This window comes from Camelus dromedarius, chromosome 10 (assembly GCF_036321535.1).
Source record: "Camelus dromedarius isolate mCamDro1 chromosome 10, mCamDro1.pat, whole genome shotgun sequence".
In the NCBI taxonomy this organism is placed as follows: domain Eukaryota; kingdom Metazoa; phylum Chordata; class Mammalia; order Artiodactyla; family Camelidae; genus Camelus; species Camelus dromedarius.
The window spans coordinates 30,366,862-30,384,568 of NC_087445.1; the positions used below are offsets into that span (position 1 = coordinate 30,366,862).

Genomic DNA, 17,707 nt, shown 5'->3' on the forward strand with positions numbered 1-17,707 from the left:
AGGTCAGAGGAGCCCAAAATATTCAATTGGAGCCAAAGTGATACCACAGCCCCAAGGAAGGAGCTTTTCTATAATAGGATTCACTGATGCACACCCCTGGACTTGGAACCAGAAAGAGGATCTGTTCCAAGTCACCTGAGAGCTGGGCAGGAGGTAGAAATCTGTATACTTTGCTGTGAAGCTGACAAGTCTGCCTGTGTATCCTTTTATGTTTCATGGTGTCTTGGTTACACTTAGGAACACTCTAAGTTTCTTTGCAGTAGTGCTCTTGGATACATTTCTTTGCTCTCTCTCTTCCCATAAAGTGAACCACAGCCTGATTCTGTATCCCAAATCTTTGTTCTGTAATGCCAACCTCTGGCTTTTGGGTTATGTATTAGCTTTTTGTCTTGCCAGCTTTCCAATGTAAGCTTTCCCTAATGGACACTGAATTAGCTGGCTCATCTGACCTCCTGATGCCACATGGCAAACACTGTTCCAGTTCTGACCACTTGGAATCTAACTTCTACCCTAGCTAGAACAACCTCTGCCTCCTAGCAAGGAGAAATTGAGCATTTTGTTATGAACCACTGGGTTCAGAGCACCTGCTTGGTTGCCCTGGCAACAAGGCAATGGCTCTGCTTTCCTTCAGTCCCTGGGCCTGGGGAATATGACACTACAGAAGGAAAATTCAGAGTCCTGAGGACTGTTTTCTGCTGGGTTCATCTAGTCCGTAGAGGTTAGCATGTAGATCTAGACCCTGCTTTCACAGATAGTGGGTCTAGCAGCTGCTGTGGGCAGCTAAGCCCATCTCTAGTCACCAATCCAGAGAAATTTAGAGGCAATTCAGCAGAACTCTCTGAGATTAAGCAGCCATAAAGATTCATGAATATCTAGAGCTTTGGTTGGGGGTTGGTGGTGAGTTGGGGTGGGGAATACTGTTGGGTGCAAAGTAATTGCATTTCTCATACTGCATTTTAGGAGATGTGGAGGGTGATTGCTTTGATCCAGAAGCCCAACTGTCATTTCCCAGAGGAAAGGGGGAGCAGTGAAGGTCCACCCACAAGAACTGATAGGCATTGCTCATCTATCAGGAGGAAGGATTGACACATCTAGAGCTTTATGGGCTATCCTGGGAGAAGTGATCCAAACTTCCACTGCAGTCAGCCACAGCCTCAAGAGAGGATTATGCAATGAGCTAGCTCACTGTCACTGAGCTTGAGCCTCTCAATATTAACAAGTCTCTGTATAAGGCTGGAGATGGGACCAGCACATACCTCTCTCTAGGGTGATAACAGAGCTACTCCTCAAGGTGCATGCAGTGTATGCACACATGCATACACCTGTGTTTGCCTTTCCCCTCTGTTTGCCAGCTCCCCTAAGCAGGGCACCCATATCCCTACAAAACATGCCCATTTTTATGCAGTTTGCATTATTCATGTTCTTAGGTACTTGCTTAAAGATTGTCTATTGCACAAAAATTATAGGTTAATTTTAAAAGTTTGTTACTGGTAATAATGTTCAGAAACACCTTCCTCTGGCAAGTGCACTCTTTCCTACAGAGAAACCCTTTGAGAGTGTGTCACACATGATGCTTGCACTATAAATATGCCCCTGGGCAATCCTTGGTAATCATAGCTAACGTTTAATAGCAGCATCAGGACTTCTGCCATTTGGGAGGCAGCAGAGTAGCTGAGAGCCAGGCTCTGAGTCAGATGCATCTGGATTCAAATGTCTACTCTGCCATTAGCTGGCTTCAAAGACTTGGGCAAGTTCTTTAGTCTATCTGCCTTAACTTTTTCAGTTTTGAAATGGGAGAGTTAATTTCTTCCTTAAAAGAATTTAGTGAGGATTAAAGAAGATAATAGAAGTAAAGGCCTTAACACATAGGAAGTGCTCAAATGCATATAGAGGTTTACTGGACTTTTTTTACATCACTGTCCTGACACTCAGGAACGCTTTTTAAATGTTTGTAGGGCATTTCTTATATGTAAAAATATTAATTACTGAAGAGTCACTTGAAAAAGCTTGTTTTATCTCTTGCTATTTTCAAATCATGTTTTTCCCTCAGAAGAAAACTTGCAATATAGAACTATTTCTATGTACTAGAAGATGAATGTCCTGTTTTGCTAAGGGCCCGCCAGAAGGATAAATATGATTTAGTGGCTAGCTTGCACATAGACAGTGAACTGTAGCTCACTTAGTAATGACATCTTTTTAGAGTTAGCTAGACTTTCGGCTTCACTGAGAAGACAGCGTGTCATTTTCTCCACTTGCCCTCAGTGTGTGCTTGTGTGTATGCACATACACACGATTATATTTAAGTGCCTAAAGTACAGTTTATTAATCTGAATTTAGATGAACTTGTTCTCTGAGCCCACTTTTATCAGGTATGCTTTAGTGGTTTTCATGATCAAAATGCCCAGAGAAGCTAACGTTAAACTTCTTTTTTTGACTTTTACTTGTTCTCTTGCATTTCTAAGCAAATGAGACACAGCACTTTTGCTTTGACACTGCAGGAATCAATGGATGTGTTGGTCAGTGGCCTCAGAATACTTTAAGTCCTAGCAAGAAGGAAGGGAATGTATTTCTTTATCTCTAGATGATCCAAAGGCAGTATAAGAAAGCTCTCAAGCAAAAAGGACACACAATCTTTCCTTGTCCGATGAAGCTAACAATCCCAAGACACATTAATGTATCTTCCTCTCTCACTTGAGAGTTACACAGCCTGTTGAAATGACAGAATTCCAGCAGTTCTTTTGTAGAAGTGAGTTATGTGGAACTTAGAATGCATTCTCCATAAAAACAAAATTATGCATGGTGGTTAGTATGTTTAACCCATAATGCTCTGAAGTAGAGTTCCAACAGAACTTTAGGGCTTGGCCATTCAGTGAGTGGTATTTTTCAGGGAGATGTGTTCAGGGGTCTGACTAGGGTTGGAGGAAGAATGGAGATTCTTTTCCCCTCCCCTCCCCCACTTCTGAGCCTCTGTCGCCTGGGGCAAGGAATCTCCCTAAGAAATGACTGGGAGGAGGGTAATGAGGTGTTGAGCTGGTGGCTTTCAGGGTTTGGGGCCTGGGGGATGATGTGTTGTGAGAAGACTTCTTCCTTGCCCAGCTTTGAAGTAGCTCCTGGCACACTTCCTTTCTTTTCCTGTCTTTCACCCACTGACCTCAATAATTCGTCCTCTTCTTTCTTCCTCCAGTGCCACAAACAACCTCTTCCTTCAGAGAAGGATTTCTCTCTTATTGGATCAGAGCAAGGATTTCCTCTACTTGCCTGGTCCTGAAGTGAATACACAGAATACATGGAGTCAGATACTCTATGGAGTTAAAAGAAAAAAATCCCCCCCTGACCTTCTTTTCAGTATTCCAAGTAGGTGCTACAGGTTAAGGTCAAAACGGTAGTTAATGGTAAATCTTTTTCTGCATGAGGTGTTGGTGTGAGGTTTATCCATATTTAAGGGAGAGTCACAGATTTAAGCTTTAATGATAAACATTCATTAAGAGATGTGACTGATGAAGTTTTAGGGATGAACAGGACAGTGGGGTTTGTGTGGCACAAAATGACAAAATAAGTGTGAGTAGCACCCCCTAGTGTTGAGGAGAAGCTATGAGTAGAGAAGAGCTGGCTGGGAGAAGGGGTGTGTTACAGAGTTTGTCTATTCCTTTGCTCTAAAACCACTCCTGGAGGAGCAGGAGGAGGAGCCCCAGGTGCTGAGTTCAGCTGCTCAGAGACTTCTGAGTAAAGTGCTTAAGATAATTCAAGAGACAGCATCCAGGAATGAAACCCAAACTAAGATGCCATCAAAAGAGGCTAGGGAGAGAGGTGAAATCCAAGTGGCTGACAACAAGATAGACAATGGCACAAGCTAGGCCTAAAAAGAGATTCCTGGTGGAGCCTGGAGGACTCCCAGCTGCTACCTGGGGGAACACTATAAACATTTCCTTTTCTAGGACTTTCAAGCTTTAGGAGGGAAGGAAACCTTTGAAGGCACTGAGCACACTTGCATTTCATTCCTCATATCACTACCATTCTGTCTGGGCTAAGGAAAAGAGTGCTAAAATTAAGAGTGAAAGCCTTTAAAGCATTCTGGAGGCAGACTTCTGAGCAGGTAAAATAAGCATAAGTAAAAGCCACAAGGCTTAACAACCAGGTATATGGCAGAGTTAGTCATTGGCTGCCTAGGTGCCCTTAAGTTTTTAGTGACTTAAGACGTCTCCTTGGTTTGGACCTAGTGTGTCTTTCTGACTCTAGCTACTCTGATTGTTAAAGGTGATATTTGTCATCATGCTGACCCCATTCTAAGTGCAGATCAAGTTTCACTTATTGTCCCAGCCCTGCCTCCTTCCTGTCCTATGGAGTTTGGTGAAATATGAGGAAGGCCAACCCAGGTAGCTCCTGGACTTTCTTCCCTCCTATCATTTACTTATTGAGTACTTACTACGTGACAGACACTGCATTAGATGCTGGGGATGTAATAGTGAACAAAATGGACAAATTCTGTGCCCTTATGGAGTTTACATTCTAGTGGAAGAGGTAGACCATAAACAAATTGCAAAAATATAGTCTATGGTATCTGGTGCTAAAGCCAGAAATGGAGATGTGGTCGTTAAAACTGTACAGAGGGTGGCCAAAAATTTTTTGAGTAAAAATTTGAAGGAGATTATATTAGTCTGGTAGGGCTGTGATAAAAGGATACCACAGACTGGATAGATTAAATAGCAGACATTTATTTTCTCACAATTCTAGAGGGCGGAAGTCTAACAAGGTGCCGGTATGGTTGGTTTCTGGTGAGACTTCCTCTTCCTGGCTTGCTGTGGCTCTGCCACTTATTAGCTGTGTGTTTTTGAAAATTACTTCTTTGAGTCTTGGTTTCCTAATCTGTAAAATTGGAATAATAATCTACTTTGAAAAGCTATAGTGAAAATTAAATGAATTAAAGCATGAAATGCATTAGAATAGTTTCTGGTCCTTAGTAAATGGCTTATGAATGTTAGTTCTTATTATAAATGTTTGCCTTCTTGGCAACTATATACATTACAAACTAGCCAATCTTTGGTGACTTCAAATGTATGGGTTGACTATATTCTCTCCTATAAGGTTCAGCTGGGCTTAACAGGCTTTCTTAGACAGCAACAAAGAATCAGAGATCAAAGGGCAAACTAAGTCTATTAGGAAAAGGTAAGAACCATTTGATGGGAACACTAGGTTTGAATAATAAATTCACAGGGCCAGAGGTAGGCTCAAAGTTTGGGACATAGAATGCCAAAGGTTTGGAGTCAGATAGAGGGAGGGCAGAGTACAGAGGAAGGAGAGTTCAGAGTGACAGCAGGCCAGAAATAACTGAGATGGTGTCCAGGGTGGCTGCTGCCAAAGTTCACCCCAACTGCCTTAACTGTCCACCATCAGGAGAGCTTCATGAAAGGCCCTGGCCAGGGTTGAGGACATGTTTGCAGCAGGAAGCTGATTTCCACCACCATTTTCCCAGCTCCATAATGGCTCCATGGTATTAAGTACCATAGGGGAGGGACAAGGTACCAACCAGCAGATGTCTAATACTTCTGTGTGCTCTGGCTTCCCAGTCTAGGTTTTGGGCCTGACAGATAATATGTGAAGGTGGGTAAAGATCTAGATGGACCAGGCTCCTCAAGGATCAATGGAAGACAGGATGACTATGCAGGGATGGGACTAATTAGATATCAACTTCCACAGGGCAGATAAAGATTTTGAATATGCTAAGGAAGAAATGTTCCAGTTTTGTGCAGGGCTGAGTGGAGCAGTTGTTTCATCTCCAGTGCAGCCCCAATCCAATGGTCATTGGTGCATTTGATTTTTTACGCCTCCATTGGTAGTCTGTGGCTTTTCTGGGTGCCAACCACTAGGGTGTTACTAATGATCAGGAATTTGGAAATTTGGGGTAAATAATGATCTGGAAGCTATAAGAGCTATGGAATGGTGTATGTTGGCTGGTGAAGCAGTGCTGTGAATTATCACATGTGATTTTTGTGGTGGTAAGGAACAGATGAATTGTAAGAAGTCTTTACCGGCTAGCATAGAGGCACAGTGCCCTTTGCTTGTGTTTGTGGAGCTTGAAAGGCCATTTTGTAGGGCAGCTTCCTATTGCCTGGTTTTTGTGTAATAAATAACATTGGCTTGTCATTGTCCCTGATTCTTCGTAAGGCGCCTCTAAATCCTTGGAATTTCCTGAGTGATAGGAGTGTCTTTGTTATTCATGGTAGGGGCCTGGATAGTTTCAGGATGGAGGCTGGCAGTGCTGGAAAGAGCCAACCATGTGATTAGAGGTCTGGGGATTTGAGTCACATGGTATCAGCCTGACCACCCACATTCTAGAGAGAGAAGGAGGCTGGGGATTGAATTCAACCATTTGGCCAATAATCCAATCAATCATACCATGTACTGAAATCCCAATAAAAACTCTGGACACTTGAAGCTCAGGTGAGCTTGCTAGGTTGGTAATCATACATGGATGTGCTGGGAGGATGATGCATCCTGAGGACATGGAAGATTCAGGTTTCCTCCCAAATCTCATTCTGTGTGTCTCTTCATTTGGTCAATCCTGATTTGTATGCTTTATAATAAAACTGTAGTCATAACTGTAGGGCTTTCCTGAGTTCTGTAAGTCATTCTAGTGAATTTTGGTATCTGAAGGAGTAGTAATAACCCCTGAAGGTTTGTAGCCAGTTTATCAAAAGCGTGGTTGGCCTGGGTTATAATACAGGTTTCTGAGTCAATATTAGGATATTTGAAGCCATACTATCAAGTTAAAACATGAAAAACAAGGAGAGGCTAAGCATGTTATGAACCCAAACTAATTAGGAAGGAATCAGTTTCATCTTATAAAGTGTTCATAGCCTCTGGTAAATAGCTATTCTGGGTTGTAAATTGTGTGGTAGATGCATGGGTGTTTGTTATCATTTAATTTTTTTCCTCATATGAATGTAAGCTCTATGAAGTCAAGGATGTTTTGTCTTTCTCACTGCTGAATCCTTAGCACCTAAACTGTGCCTGGTACATGGTAGGTGCTCAATATTTGTTGAATAAGCAAATAAACTCTTTCCTAAATAAAAATCAACAGTGTATTAGGAGCAGAGGTTTCTCCTCTTCCCTGGCCAGGGTACCAGGGTCTCCCTAGTTTTCCTAGTAGTTCCCAAGACTGCCCTTATGATCTATAACTTTCCTAAAAGGAGTAAGTGATTTCTGTCACCTTAAAAACCCAGATGACTCTTTTTTTCTGACATGGACATGGGACTTGAGGAGTATCAGAGAGCATTTCTGTAGTGGTTAAGTTTTGGCATAACAGCCCAGCTCACATTCACTTCTTTGAAATTGTACCCTGCCCTCAGCCCTGGCTAGGTGGTCACATGGCAACTCTCTGTACAACTGCTCTGGTCTCCTTACAGTAGATTACCATCTGTGTTTGGATATGTTCCAAAAACAAAACAAAAAACCCCAACCCATACCTATATGATGGTACAGATCAGTTTCAATCTAATTGAGTCTTTTCATCTCTTACTTCTAATGTTCTAAAAAGAAAATTTGGCTCAGCCAGGTCTATGAATTATCCCTCTGAGTTAAGTAATCATTTTTTCTCCACTTAGCTACCAGTTCTAATGCTATAGGTCTGAGACCTGGTAGCCAGGACTCGGGTAGAGGTGACCAAAACCCTCAGCTTCTAGAAGGACCCACTTCTCTTCTTGAGGTGGCCATGTATTTGGGTGGTAGTATAGTAGGTAAACAGGGAATGAACTTTTAAATTACTAGATGATCTCTCAGGAATTACCAGACTTTTTTTTTTTTTTTAATGTTTTAGGGTCCTTCTTAGTAACTTCTGAGAGATGACCAAGTGCCATGATAATGTGTCATAGTAGCTGGCTATGGTGCATCATCAGGAAGGCATTCTTCCATTTGTCACTTGTCTTATGGGAATGAGATTCCAGGCACTGGAAGTCATAGCATCACTGAGCCTCCCACCAATTGGTCTGGTCAGCAGGAGTGGTCTCAGATAGTAATTACATGGAGGCCTTAGTTGATACAGTGGTACTTACCATTTTTTCTTACATTGGAGTTCATGGGCAACAACTGAAATCCCATGGCCCAGATGCAAATGACCTCATCCCCTATCAGAGTCAACAAATGGCATCATTTTCCCCTTGATAGGTAGGGCTATCAGGCACATTGCCTAGCACTGTCAAAAGACTTTTACAGTTCTGAATCACTGCCCACTTCTCTGCAGTCTGTGCACATTCTGAGAGGAGATACGTGATATAATTTCTCTCCAATCTGGAGCTTAGAATAAAGTAGTCTCCAGAAGTGCAGGTGAATTTCTCTGGGAGTGATGCTTGTAATATGGTGGGGTATGTTTGATGCTTGTTCAAGGGCTTGGTACTCTGCTTCCATTCTTGCCAGCTACATGGGGAGTATCATCTGTGGGAGTAAGAACTTTCAAGCTTGTTTCTACCTTCCACCCCAACCCCCTTCTCTTATGGGCAATGGAAGACCAAGAAAACTGAGAGTCTCGGAATTTTTTTCCAACATCACTCCCAACCAGTGGTTCTCAGAGGTTGAATCAGATGGGGCATCTTTGAGGGTTTGCATATTCTGAGGATTATTGGAAATTGCATCCTTAAGTGTTCTAGTTAAAGTTAAATAGACTGAGGCTAGGTTACAAAATCCAAATAGGGCTAGATGGGCGGAATTGATCAAATTATGAAGGTAGACGGGCTAGAGAATGAGGGTCAGCAATGCAGGGGAAGGGTAGAGCAAGTGGAAGAAAGAAAATCTGGAGGAAAACTTTGATCCAGAGTCCACATGCTCATAAGGCATTTTAGTTGGTGTCCATAGCTGCTGATGCAGGTATGCAGGAATCCAATAAAAAAGCCAAAGCAAATTGAAAACAAAGCTCTAGCATTGTCAGTATCAAGTCTTTTAAATTCTACATCTTTATCAACTTGCAAATCTATCCATCTCTCTCCCCTATGCAGTTGTTTCCTAAGTCTTGGAGATTCTATCTCTTAAATACTTCAAAGTCTATTTCTGTAGTGACCAGAGTGATCCATCTAAAAATGAAATTGATTTAAGTAACTTTGATGCCTCCTCATTTCCTACAGGATTAAATACTCATATCAGATATCATTAAAGACTGTTTATGGTCTTGTCTCTGCTTAATTCTCCATCCTCATCTCTCACCACTTACCCTCTCTTTCTAGCCACAATGACTTATTGGTATTTCCTGGAACATGCCATTCTATTACATTCCTTCATGACTTAGTTCCTCTGGATATTGTCTGGAATGTTCTTTTCTTGTATGTCTGGCAAATTCCTACTTGTCTTCTACGACTTTCTGCCTCTCTGTATTCTTTTCTGACCTACCAAGGCAGAGTTGAACACCCTTTCTTTACAGATATCCTCTACTTTAGCACCTACTGCAATGAATTGTAATGATTTGAAAATCTGTTTCTAGAGAGCACGGGCCATGTCTAATTGATTTCTGTGCCTTCAGAGCCCGGCACAGTGCCTGACACATAGTAGGGTCTCAAATTGTCTTTGAGTAGGGAAATGTAATGCTTCAAAAGCAGGAGGAAATTGTCAACAAGTTCATGTTGTTGATAATCTCTTGGATCCAAGATTTGATGTCTGAAGTATGTGATACTGATTCCTTCATTAACTACTCAACAAGTATTTATTGAACATCTACCCTAAGGCAGGTGTGGGAATACAATGATGAACAAAAATAGTTATGTTCTTTACTGCTCTCAAGGAGTTGAGGATTTATTGGAGGAAACTGTTACTGCATTTATTCGAATGACTAAATAAAATAGAACATATTCTGGGTTTGGCCCATGATGCCAGCCTGAGATTTTGTCTAACACAAGGCTTTCTGCAATATGGGGTCAAAGCATTTGCCTGTTGGGCTACTTTTGCTTCATGCATGCTGCAAGTTTGTGTCTAGTTCTTCAGCATAGAAAACCACAGCAAATTAAAACACAAAATGTAAAATAGTTGAGCATCTTATTTTAATCCAGGCAAAACTTTGTCTTCAGAAATCTGTGGACTTTATATCAGTAAATTTACAGTTTATCAAGTGCTTTTGCGTTTATAGTGGTATTTGGTTTTGCTTTAGGAAAACCAAGGGAATATAGGAGGAGCGTTCAAAATCAACAAAACAGGGTCACCTTCTTAGGCTGTAGGGACTACCTTTAGGCAGTGAGGCATTATCAGTATATACACCCAAGCAAATAAAATCCTAGTCTCCTTGCTAAAAGCCAATATAAGACACAAATTTTTAACTCAGGCAGTGTGACTGGAGGAATGAAAAAAGCTACCAGGTCCTGGCGTTTTGAAAATGGAAAAGAGAAAAAAAATACCCCAAAACATAGCTCCTGTGAAAATCAGATATAAGAAAGTTCAAACAAACCCAAAACAGATTCCTACAGGGTGCTACTATCCTGATGTCCCCTGAGTGTGGGGTTCTGTTTCCTTCTCCATTGGGGTTAGCTATAAATAAGGGCAAACTTGGAGTCAACATGACCAGTGATGTATAATCAGTTAGGTCTATTCAAAGACATAATGGCCAGAATTATAGGGGATGGACATTCTGTTTTGAAATGTCACTTAAGACAGGAGTTTATCTTTCTAGAATGTGGCTAGGCTGTTTTCCCTCCAGTCCTTCAGCTGGAGGTGATAACTAACTAGGAATTGCTGCAGAACAGAGAAACAGTTTTCTTTCTTTTAGGTGGCATGCCCTGCTGTGGCAGAGACATGCTGCCACAGGGATTAAGTTATAAAACCCTCATTTTGATATATAAAAAGGTTATAAAGTACAAGGCAAAATAAAGTTGCAATTTCAGCTTGAGTCCAGAGTAGTTAACAATCTCCTAAATTGAAGCTAAAGTTAATTTGCTTAACTAGGAGCTTCAAAAAATCAAGTTTTATGAAAGTCATAGTATTATGTAGCAATTAGTCTATTAATATTTCCCCCCTTTTGGGAACCCTCCTACACTGCTGGTGGGAATGCAGTTTGGTGCAGCCACTATGGAAAACAGTGTGGAGATTCCTCAAAAGACTAGGAATAGACTTACCATATGACCCAGGAATCCCACTCCTGGGCTTGTATCCAGAAGGAAATCTACTTCAGGATGACACCTGCACCCCAATGTTCATAGCAGCACTATTTACAATAGCCAAAACATGGAAACAGCCTAAATGTCCATCAACAGGTGACTGGATAAAGAAGAAGTGGTATATTTATACAATGGAATACTACTCAGCCATAAAAACCGACAACATAATGCCATTTGCAGCAACATGGATGCTCCTGGAGAATGTCATTCTAAGTGAAGTAAGCCAGAAAGAGAAAGAAAAATACCATATGAGATCGCTCATATGTGGAATCTAAAAAACAAAAACAAAAACAAACAAACAAACAAAAACCGTAAATACAGGACAGAAATAGACTCACAGACAGAGAATACAGACTTGTGGTTACCAGGGGGGTGGAGGGTGGGAAGGGATAAACTGGGATTTCAAAATTGTAGAATAGATAAACAAGATTACACTGTATAGCACAGGGAAATACACACAAAATGTTATGATAACTCAGAGAGAAAAAAATGTGACAATGAGTGTGTATATGTCCATGAATGACTGAAAAATTGTGCTGAACACTGGAATTTGACACAACATTGTAAAATGATTATAAATCAATAAAAAATGTTAAAAGAAAAGAAAAGAAAAGAAAAATGTGATGCTGAATGAAAGAAGCCAGACACAAAAGACCACATGTTGTATAATTCCATTCATATGAAGTTTCCAGAACAGGAAAATCTATAGAGATAGAAAAAAGTAGATTTGTGTTTGCCAGGGCTTGGGGAGTTGGTGAGGGGATGCCAAAAGGAAAGAGGAGGTGATAGCTAAAGACTATGGAGTTTCTTTTTGGGGTGACAAAAATGTTCTAAAATTGTGTTCATTGTTGCACAACTCTGTGAATTAAATAAAAACCCACTGAATTGTACATTTTAAATGAATGACTTCTATGGTATATGCACTATTTCTCAATAAAGCTGTTAAACTCTGCTTTATCCTAAAAAAAAAATATTTTTCCCCCTTTCTGAGGGTCTCAGAGAAAAAAAAAAAACAGTTTTCTTAATCATCTTTTTAAAACAAAAATCATAGTCCAGGTAGAGCTTTCAAGCTTCCTTCTGAGATTTAGGGAAGGAAGGAAGGAAGTAGGGAGGGGATAAAATTACAGATTATTTCATACCTTTTCCTAGTTCTAAACAGAAACCTGCTTTGGCTTTCTGATACACTGGTTTTCAAAAAAAGGAGTTTTAGCTTTGTCCTAAAATCCCTCTGAAACTATTGTCCTGTCCCTTTAAATGCAACCCCAGGAAGGCTAGTATAGTGACACATTTCACCTACAAACTTTAGTGTAAAATAACTGGGTACAAAATGTTGGGTTCTTTATCTCAACAGCAGCAAATATTTGTATACAAATAGGCTTTAATTTCTCAAAACTGAACTCTGTCCATTTCCTGAATTAACTTTACCACTGTGGTTTGGTTGCTTGTTTCTGATGGGCAGAGTGCAGTTGGGATTAGGGAAAGGAGTTCTTGCACTGGTTAGGTGGCCAGGCAGGGTTATGAGGAAGCTCATTCTGGCTCCAGAAAGGGAAGTAGATCTTCCTTACTCCCTGGAACTGGATCAGTCCTGCTCCCTGAAACCGGGAGCCGGTCGTCTGTACTCCCTGAAACTGGGAGTGGATCATCCCCACTTCTCACTGAGAAAGGAAGGCAGTCACTGCCAAGCTCTCTGCCACCTGCGACCCTGGACTTGATTGTCCCCATCAGACCTTCAAAGGATCTGAATGTGGCTGACTTCTTCATGTCTCCAAAATTCCTGCAGATGGCAGAGCCCATGGTGGACAGGGAAGCTGATGTCTTTTGTTTCATGTAGGCGTTGGAGACTTGAACATCATGCCAACTCCTGGACAGATTCTGCTTCAGTTCCGCAAAGGCCGTAAGGCCCAGCTTCCTCTTAAGCTCCATGCACTGTCTCTCTTTGGCTGCCAGCACGTGGTGTAGGGTTACAATTTCTGCCTCCAATTTAGTGAGTCAAATTTGAGCTCCCGTTGCATGGCCTCTGTGAGATCCTCTAGTTTGGCAATTGAGTGGGATTCATACCTGCCCACAGAGGTCACTGTCATGGCGCCTGGCATAGACTGAGAAAGAAGATCTTCATTAAGAGAGTCCAGGTCCAGTTCTTGGTAGAGAGAGTCGAACTTGTGGCCAGAAGAGAAATAATCTTGGTCAACAGAGTCAAAGTCTAGGTCTGCAGGGTCAGACTCTTGGCTGGTGGGGTGGGACTCTGGGTCGGATGGATCCATATCTTGGCCGGTGGAAGGATATCTTGGCCGGTAGGTCGATGTCCTGGCGTGTGGAGTGGATGTCTTGGTCCACGGGTTCCACTTCTGGGTGGGATTGAGGGTGGGATGGAGGGTTAGGATTGGGTTGGGGTCACGGAGGTAGGACTTCCGGCCTGAAGACGGCAGAGGGTGGAACCCGTGCTCAGCCACTGTGCCTCCCACACTCATAGTTTCGACATCACAACGTCCTGGTGAGGTAGGTACTGCCGCCAGTTATCAGGGAGGAGAGGTATGTTTTCCCTCTGTCTCAGTAGGTGACAACCTTCGAACCAAGTCTGACTCCCCTTTCGGACCTCTTTCTACCACACTGCCATTTTTAAACCCCAGAAAATCAGTTGAACTTTTTGTGCTAACAGAAATTTATGACAAAGCCCCATACATAAAATAAATTAAAACTTCCCCAAAGTGGGACAGGGAGTCAAGAACTCCTGGTCTCGTACCCTCCCAGGTTCCCAAAGGGGCTTGAGAAACTCTTAGAACCACTCATAAACTGTATTTAAGGCTCCTCAAAGCTCTTTTAAGTCCAGCGGTGCTCCCATGGCATGAAGTATCAACAGTGGTAGAGACTTGGGATAGCAGAACTCAGAAAGTGAGTCTGACCAGTCAAAATTCCCTGTTATTTTGTAGAGAGAAAAGGAAGGAGAATGGGTAAATCCATAATAGTTGTGTCAAGTTTAAGCTTAATAAAAGCAAAGGCTGCTGTACTGTGAGAATTTAGTAGAGAAAAAATCAGACATTTGCAAATGGACGATGCATGGTTGTTCAGTATTGTAGCTGCATTTTCTTTCTTTTCCAAGCATCCACTTACATTTCCGAAGGCATGCCTGCCCACATAAATGATTATCAGTTGTGGGAGGTACTCTTCACAGTAAAGTAGTAATAGTTTAGCAGGAACTGTCAAGATGCCAGCCCACCATACCTCTTGTTTCTATTCAGAGCTGGTAATTTGTACAGTGGAAAAATCAGGACTTCAATCCGTTGAGGGCAGGTGGTCAGATACCACTTAGCTCATTGCCTGGCTGCCCTTTCCCAGGGAATAGCCTTGAGCAAATCTTAGTTTTTAGTGGTTTTGTTGGATATTCTTGTAGTTCTTGCAAGCATGATCTTCCTGAAGCTGATACAATCCTCAGCAAATTTCAGCAATTTGCTATACGCATGTTTGTGTAGCTACAATGAAGCATCTAGCTGGAAATCCAAACCAACTTCAGACCTTTGGATTTATACTAAATAACCCTTTCATATACTCAGTAGTTATTATTTTCTTATCTTGAAGTATGTGCCTCCCTAGATTAAAAAATGAGGATTGACCTTATTGGAAACATGAAGGATGATGAGGGATTTGGCTATATGCATAAAGGGCAGCTGGCGTGAAAAGGGCAGCAAGGACTGCCTAAAAACTGTTTTGTTCCAGAGGGTAGACTCTTCTTCCATTGCCTGCAGAAACACTGATAGTTTCAGGAATGTTCTGCTCTAAACCAATAGTCTTCTTTCAAAACTGGTTGAAGGGTAAAGAAGGTTCTGAAATAAGCCAACTAATGTGAAACACACATTGTCTATTCCAAGTTGAGATTCCAAATCACCAGATTTGAACTTGCACTTGATTATACTTCTCTGAATTGTTTCAGCCACCAACCTCACTGCCTGTTTTCTTATTTCTATGCTTTCTTGCCCTTCAGTTCAAAGTATGAAAACTTCTGTTAAGCTTTGATTCTTTTTGGTGGAGTAATGAGTTCCCTCATAGCAAAATTGACCTGGTTCTCTCAGCAAACACATATTTTGAAACAAATTTTGTTTTGTTTTCAAACAAATAAATTTTGTTTTGTTTTGAAACAAAACAAACACATGTATCTTGAAAACATAGATCAAATGAAATTTCACGTAATTTATAGTAATTCTAACCAACTGTTTGAATAAACTTATCTTCTTATGGTATAAAATAACAAATTATTGCCCCATGATTTTAGAACCTCATGTCTCTAGATTGGACAATGAAATAATCCATATTACAGAGAAAGGCTCACAAAACTGTTAATCTGGAACTGAAAGCTTTTTGATGCCACTTAGGTACTAAAAACAGCCAAAATATTTGATTCAGTAACTTATGGAGAAAGAGCTTGAAAATTATTTTTAATCCTACAATGGTTTGCTGTCTTTTGTTTCCAAGGAAGACATTATTGACCCATTTTAGTAAAAAATTAACTTTGAATTATTTTTATAGTAAGGGTGATGGATTTATGTCAATCCTTTATAAATGTAAATGATACAACAAAATGATAATTGTATTAATGTTTAGAAACCTGAATGTTATGTTTTATAAATAAATTATTGAAAATTGAGTGTAAATGCAAAGCCATACCTCTCACCAGGTCTGGGTAGTTTGGGGATGGAAGAAGTGAGATTGTAGTAATTGATGCTTGAGTCTAGAAATGTTTAGGGACTTGTACCAGTGTCAGCAGTTTTAACCATTTTACTTCTTCTGTTATAAAAGTTCAATATGGAGCTTCCTGATTACATCTAAAGTAAAATAATCTGCATCAGTGGTTCAGATTGCTTCTAAAGAACTGACAACTCACCCTGTAGTCCACTCATTTGCACTGCTAGATTTAACCATATCGAATTCTCTAGGGCTTTATTTCTATTATGACAGAACTACTACCATTAATATTTTGTTCATTTTAGTTGAATACTAGGAAAAATGTTTATTCAATTGAGCCTGAAAATAAGGCATATAGTTGAAAACCTAATCCAATCAGAATGTTTCAAGAGTAGGAGGGGAAAATTAGTAGTTGGGCTTTTCCTGTGGAAAACCATAATATTATATTTGATTTCAGTTTGCAGATTATTTTCACTACTATCTCACATCATAGCCCAGCTCCATCAATAATATATGCACCCTCCCCATAGATATTCTCTAGCATGAATGGGAATGTTTGCTGTAGTTTACAGCTGCAAGGGTTATTGATAAGAATCCTCATATTTCAGTAGTTGAGGTGACCTGATCTACATTTAGGACCAGAATGACATTTCCTTTCAGCAGCCTTTCTACATGGACTAATTAACTGAAAAAATACTACTTATATATATTACAGAATAGGATTTTCCTCTCTGAAGCCCAAACATACTATCAGGATATTAAATTGGAGCTTATCATTAAATTGGAGTTATTTACTCTCTTTGGTGGTGTATATAATTGCAGGCGGTTTCCCCCGGGGGGATGGAGTTAAAATTCAGAATCTAGTTGAATCTGAAGAACTAGTATCCTCCTCCCTGCAAGTCTTCACCTGCCTGAGATGGTATGTATGGATAAAGGGGCTTGTTAGGGGGAATTCTGTATGTAGGTCCTCAGAGGTAGAAGAAGAGGAACGACAGGGAGGTGGGGAGATAGAAGGGAAAGGAAAATGATCAAAAGGTATAGGAACCTCCCTAGATAAAATGAATATTCTTCTTGTTGGAAACATGAAGGCTGTAGATATAAAGACCTACAAAGGTTAGAATGGCTTTTTAAACACGATTTTGTTCCGGAGAATGGACTTTTCCTTTGATGCTTACAGAAACACTAGTGGTTCTAGGAATTTTCCCAGACCCTGAACTAGAAACTGCCCTCTTAACTGAAGATAAAGGGCAAAGAAGCCCAAGAAATAAACTAAATAAAAGGCAATATTAAGAAGAACAGTATGAACCGAAGGTGTTCTCATTCCCTTTTTCCATTTAGATGAGGAAAGTTGGAAGAACAGATTCTCCCTTCCCAGAACTTTTGCCTTTTTTTCCCCTTCTTGCATGTTGGAGGATAGCATGTTAGGAAAAAAGTCCTAGGGGCAACAGTGTGAAGTCATCTAAGAGAAGAATGTGGGTGAAGCTATCACATGAGCTAAGAAAGATTTGATCAGTTGTGGGCTGGTGGGAATAGGCTGTGTGCTGCCAGGGAACCCAGAGTTTGGTATTTTTCTCTAGTCAGGATCTAGAAATTAGGAGGATTCCTTAAAAGGGAACAAGGAATTGTAAAAACACAGGATTGAGACTTGCTTCTCACCATCACTCTCCTCCCCAACCAACACACTTCCTGAATTACATGTAGTTTCAACAAAAGCATAGGCTGCTGTTAAAATGTCTATTAGGGACCCAGATTACTTGACTCTTAACTAAGCAGGAATATTTATCTGGAGGATGTTCACATTTTGAGTACCAGGGGATACACTTTCCCTCAAGGATGGGGCACAGACTGGACATTTACAGAGACCAGATTAAAGGCATATGGAGGGCAGTTCCTGAACATTGAGGACTCCA

General features: G+C 40.8%; 1 protein-coding gene and 1 long non-coding RNA gene across 2 annotated transcripts in view; one reads left to right on the plus strand and one right to left on the minus strand.

Annotated features, from left to right (window-relative positions):
• The window catches only part of LOC135322342 (uncharacterized), a 94,656-nt gene that overhangs the window by 20,751 nt on the left and 56,198 nt on the right, over positions 1-17,707 (plus strand). The window lies entirely within an intron of this gene.
• On the minus strand, positions 12,651-13,231 carry TPD52L3 (TPD52 like 3). Its single transcript, XM_010993434.3, is given in 2 exon segments — positions 12,651-13,114; positions 13,117-13,231. Coding segments are annotated over 2 exon segments (564 nt in total). The 5' UTR covers positions 13,217-13,231.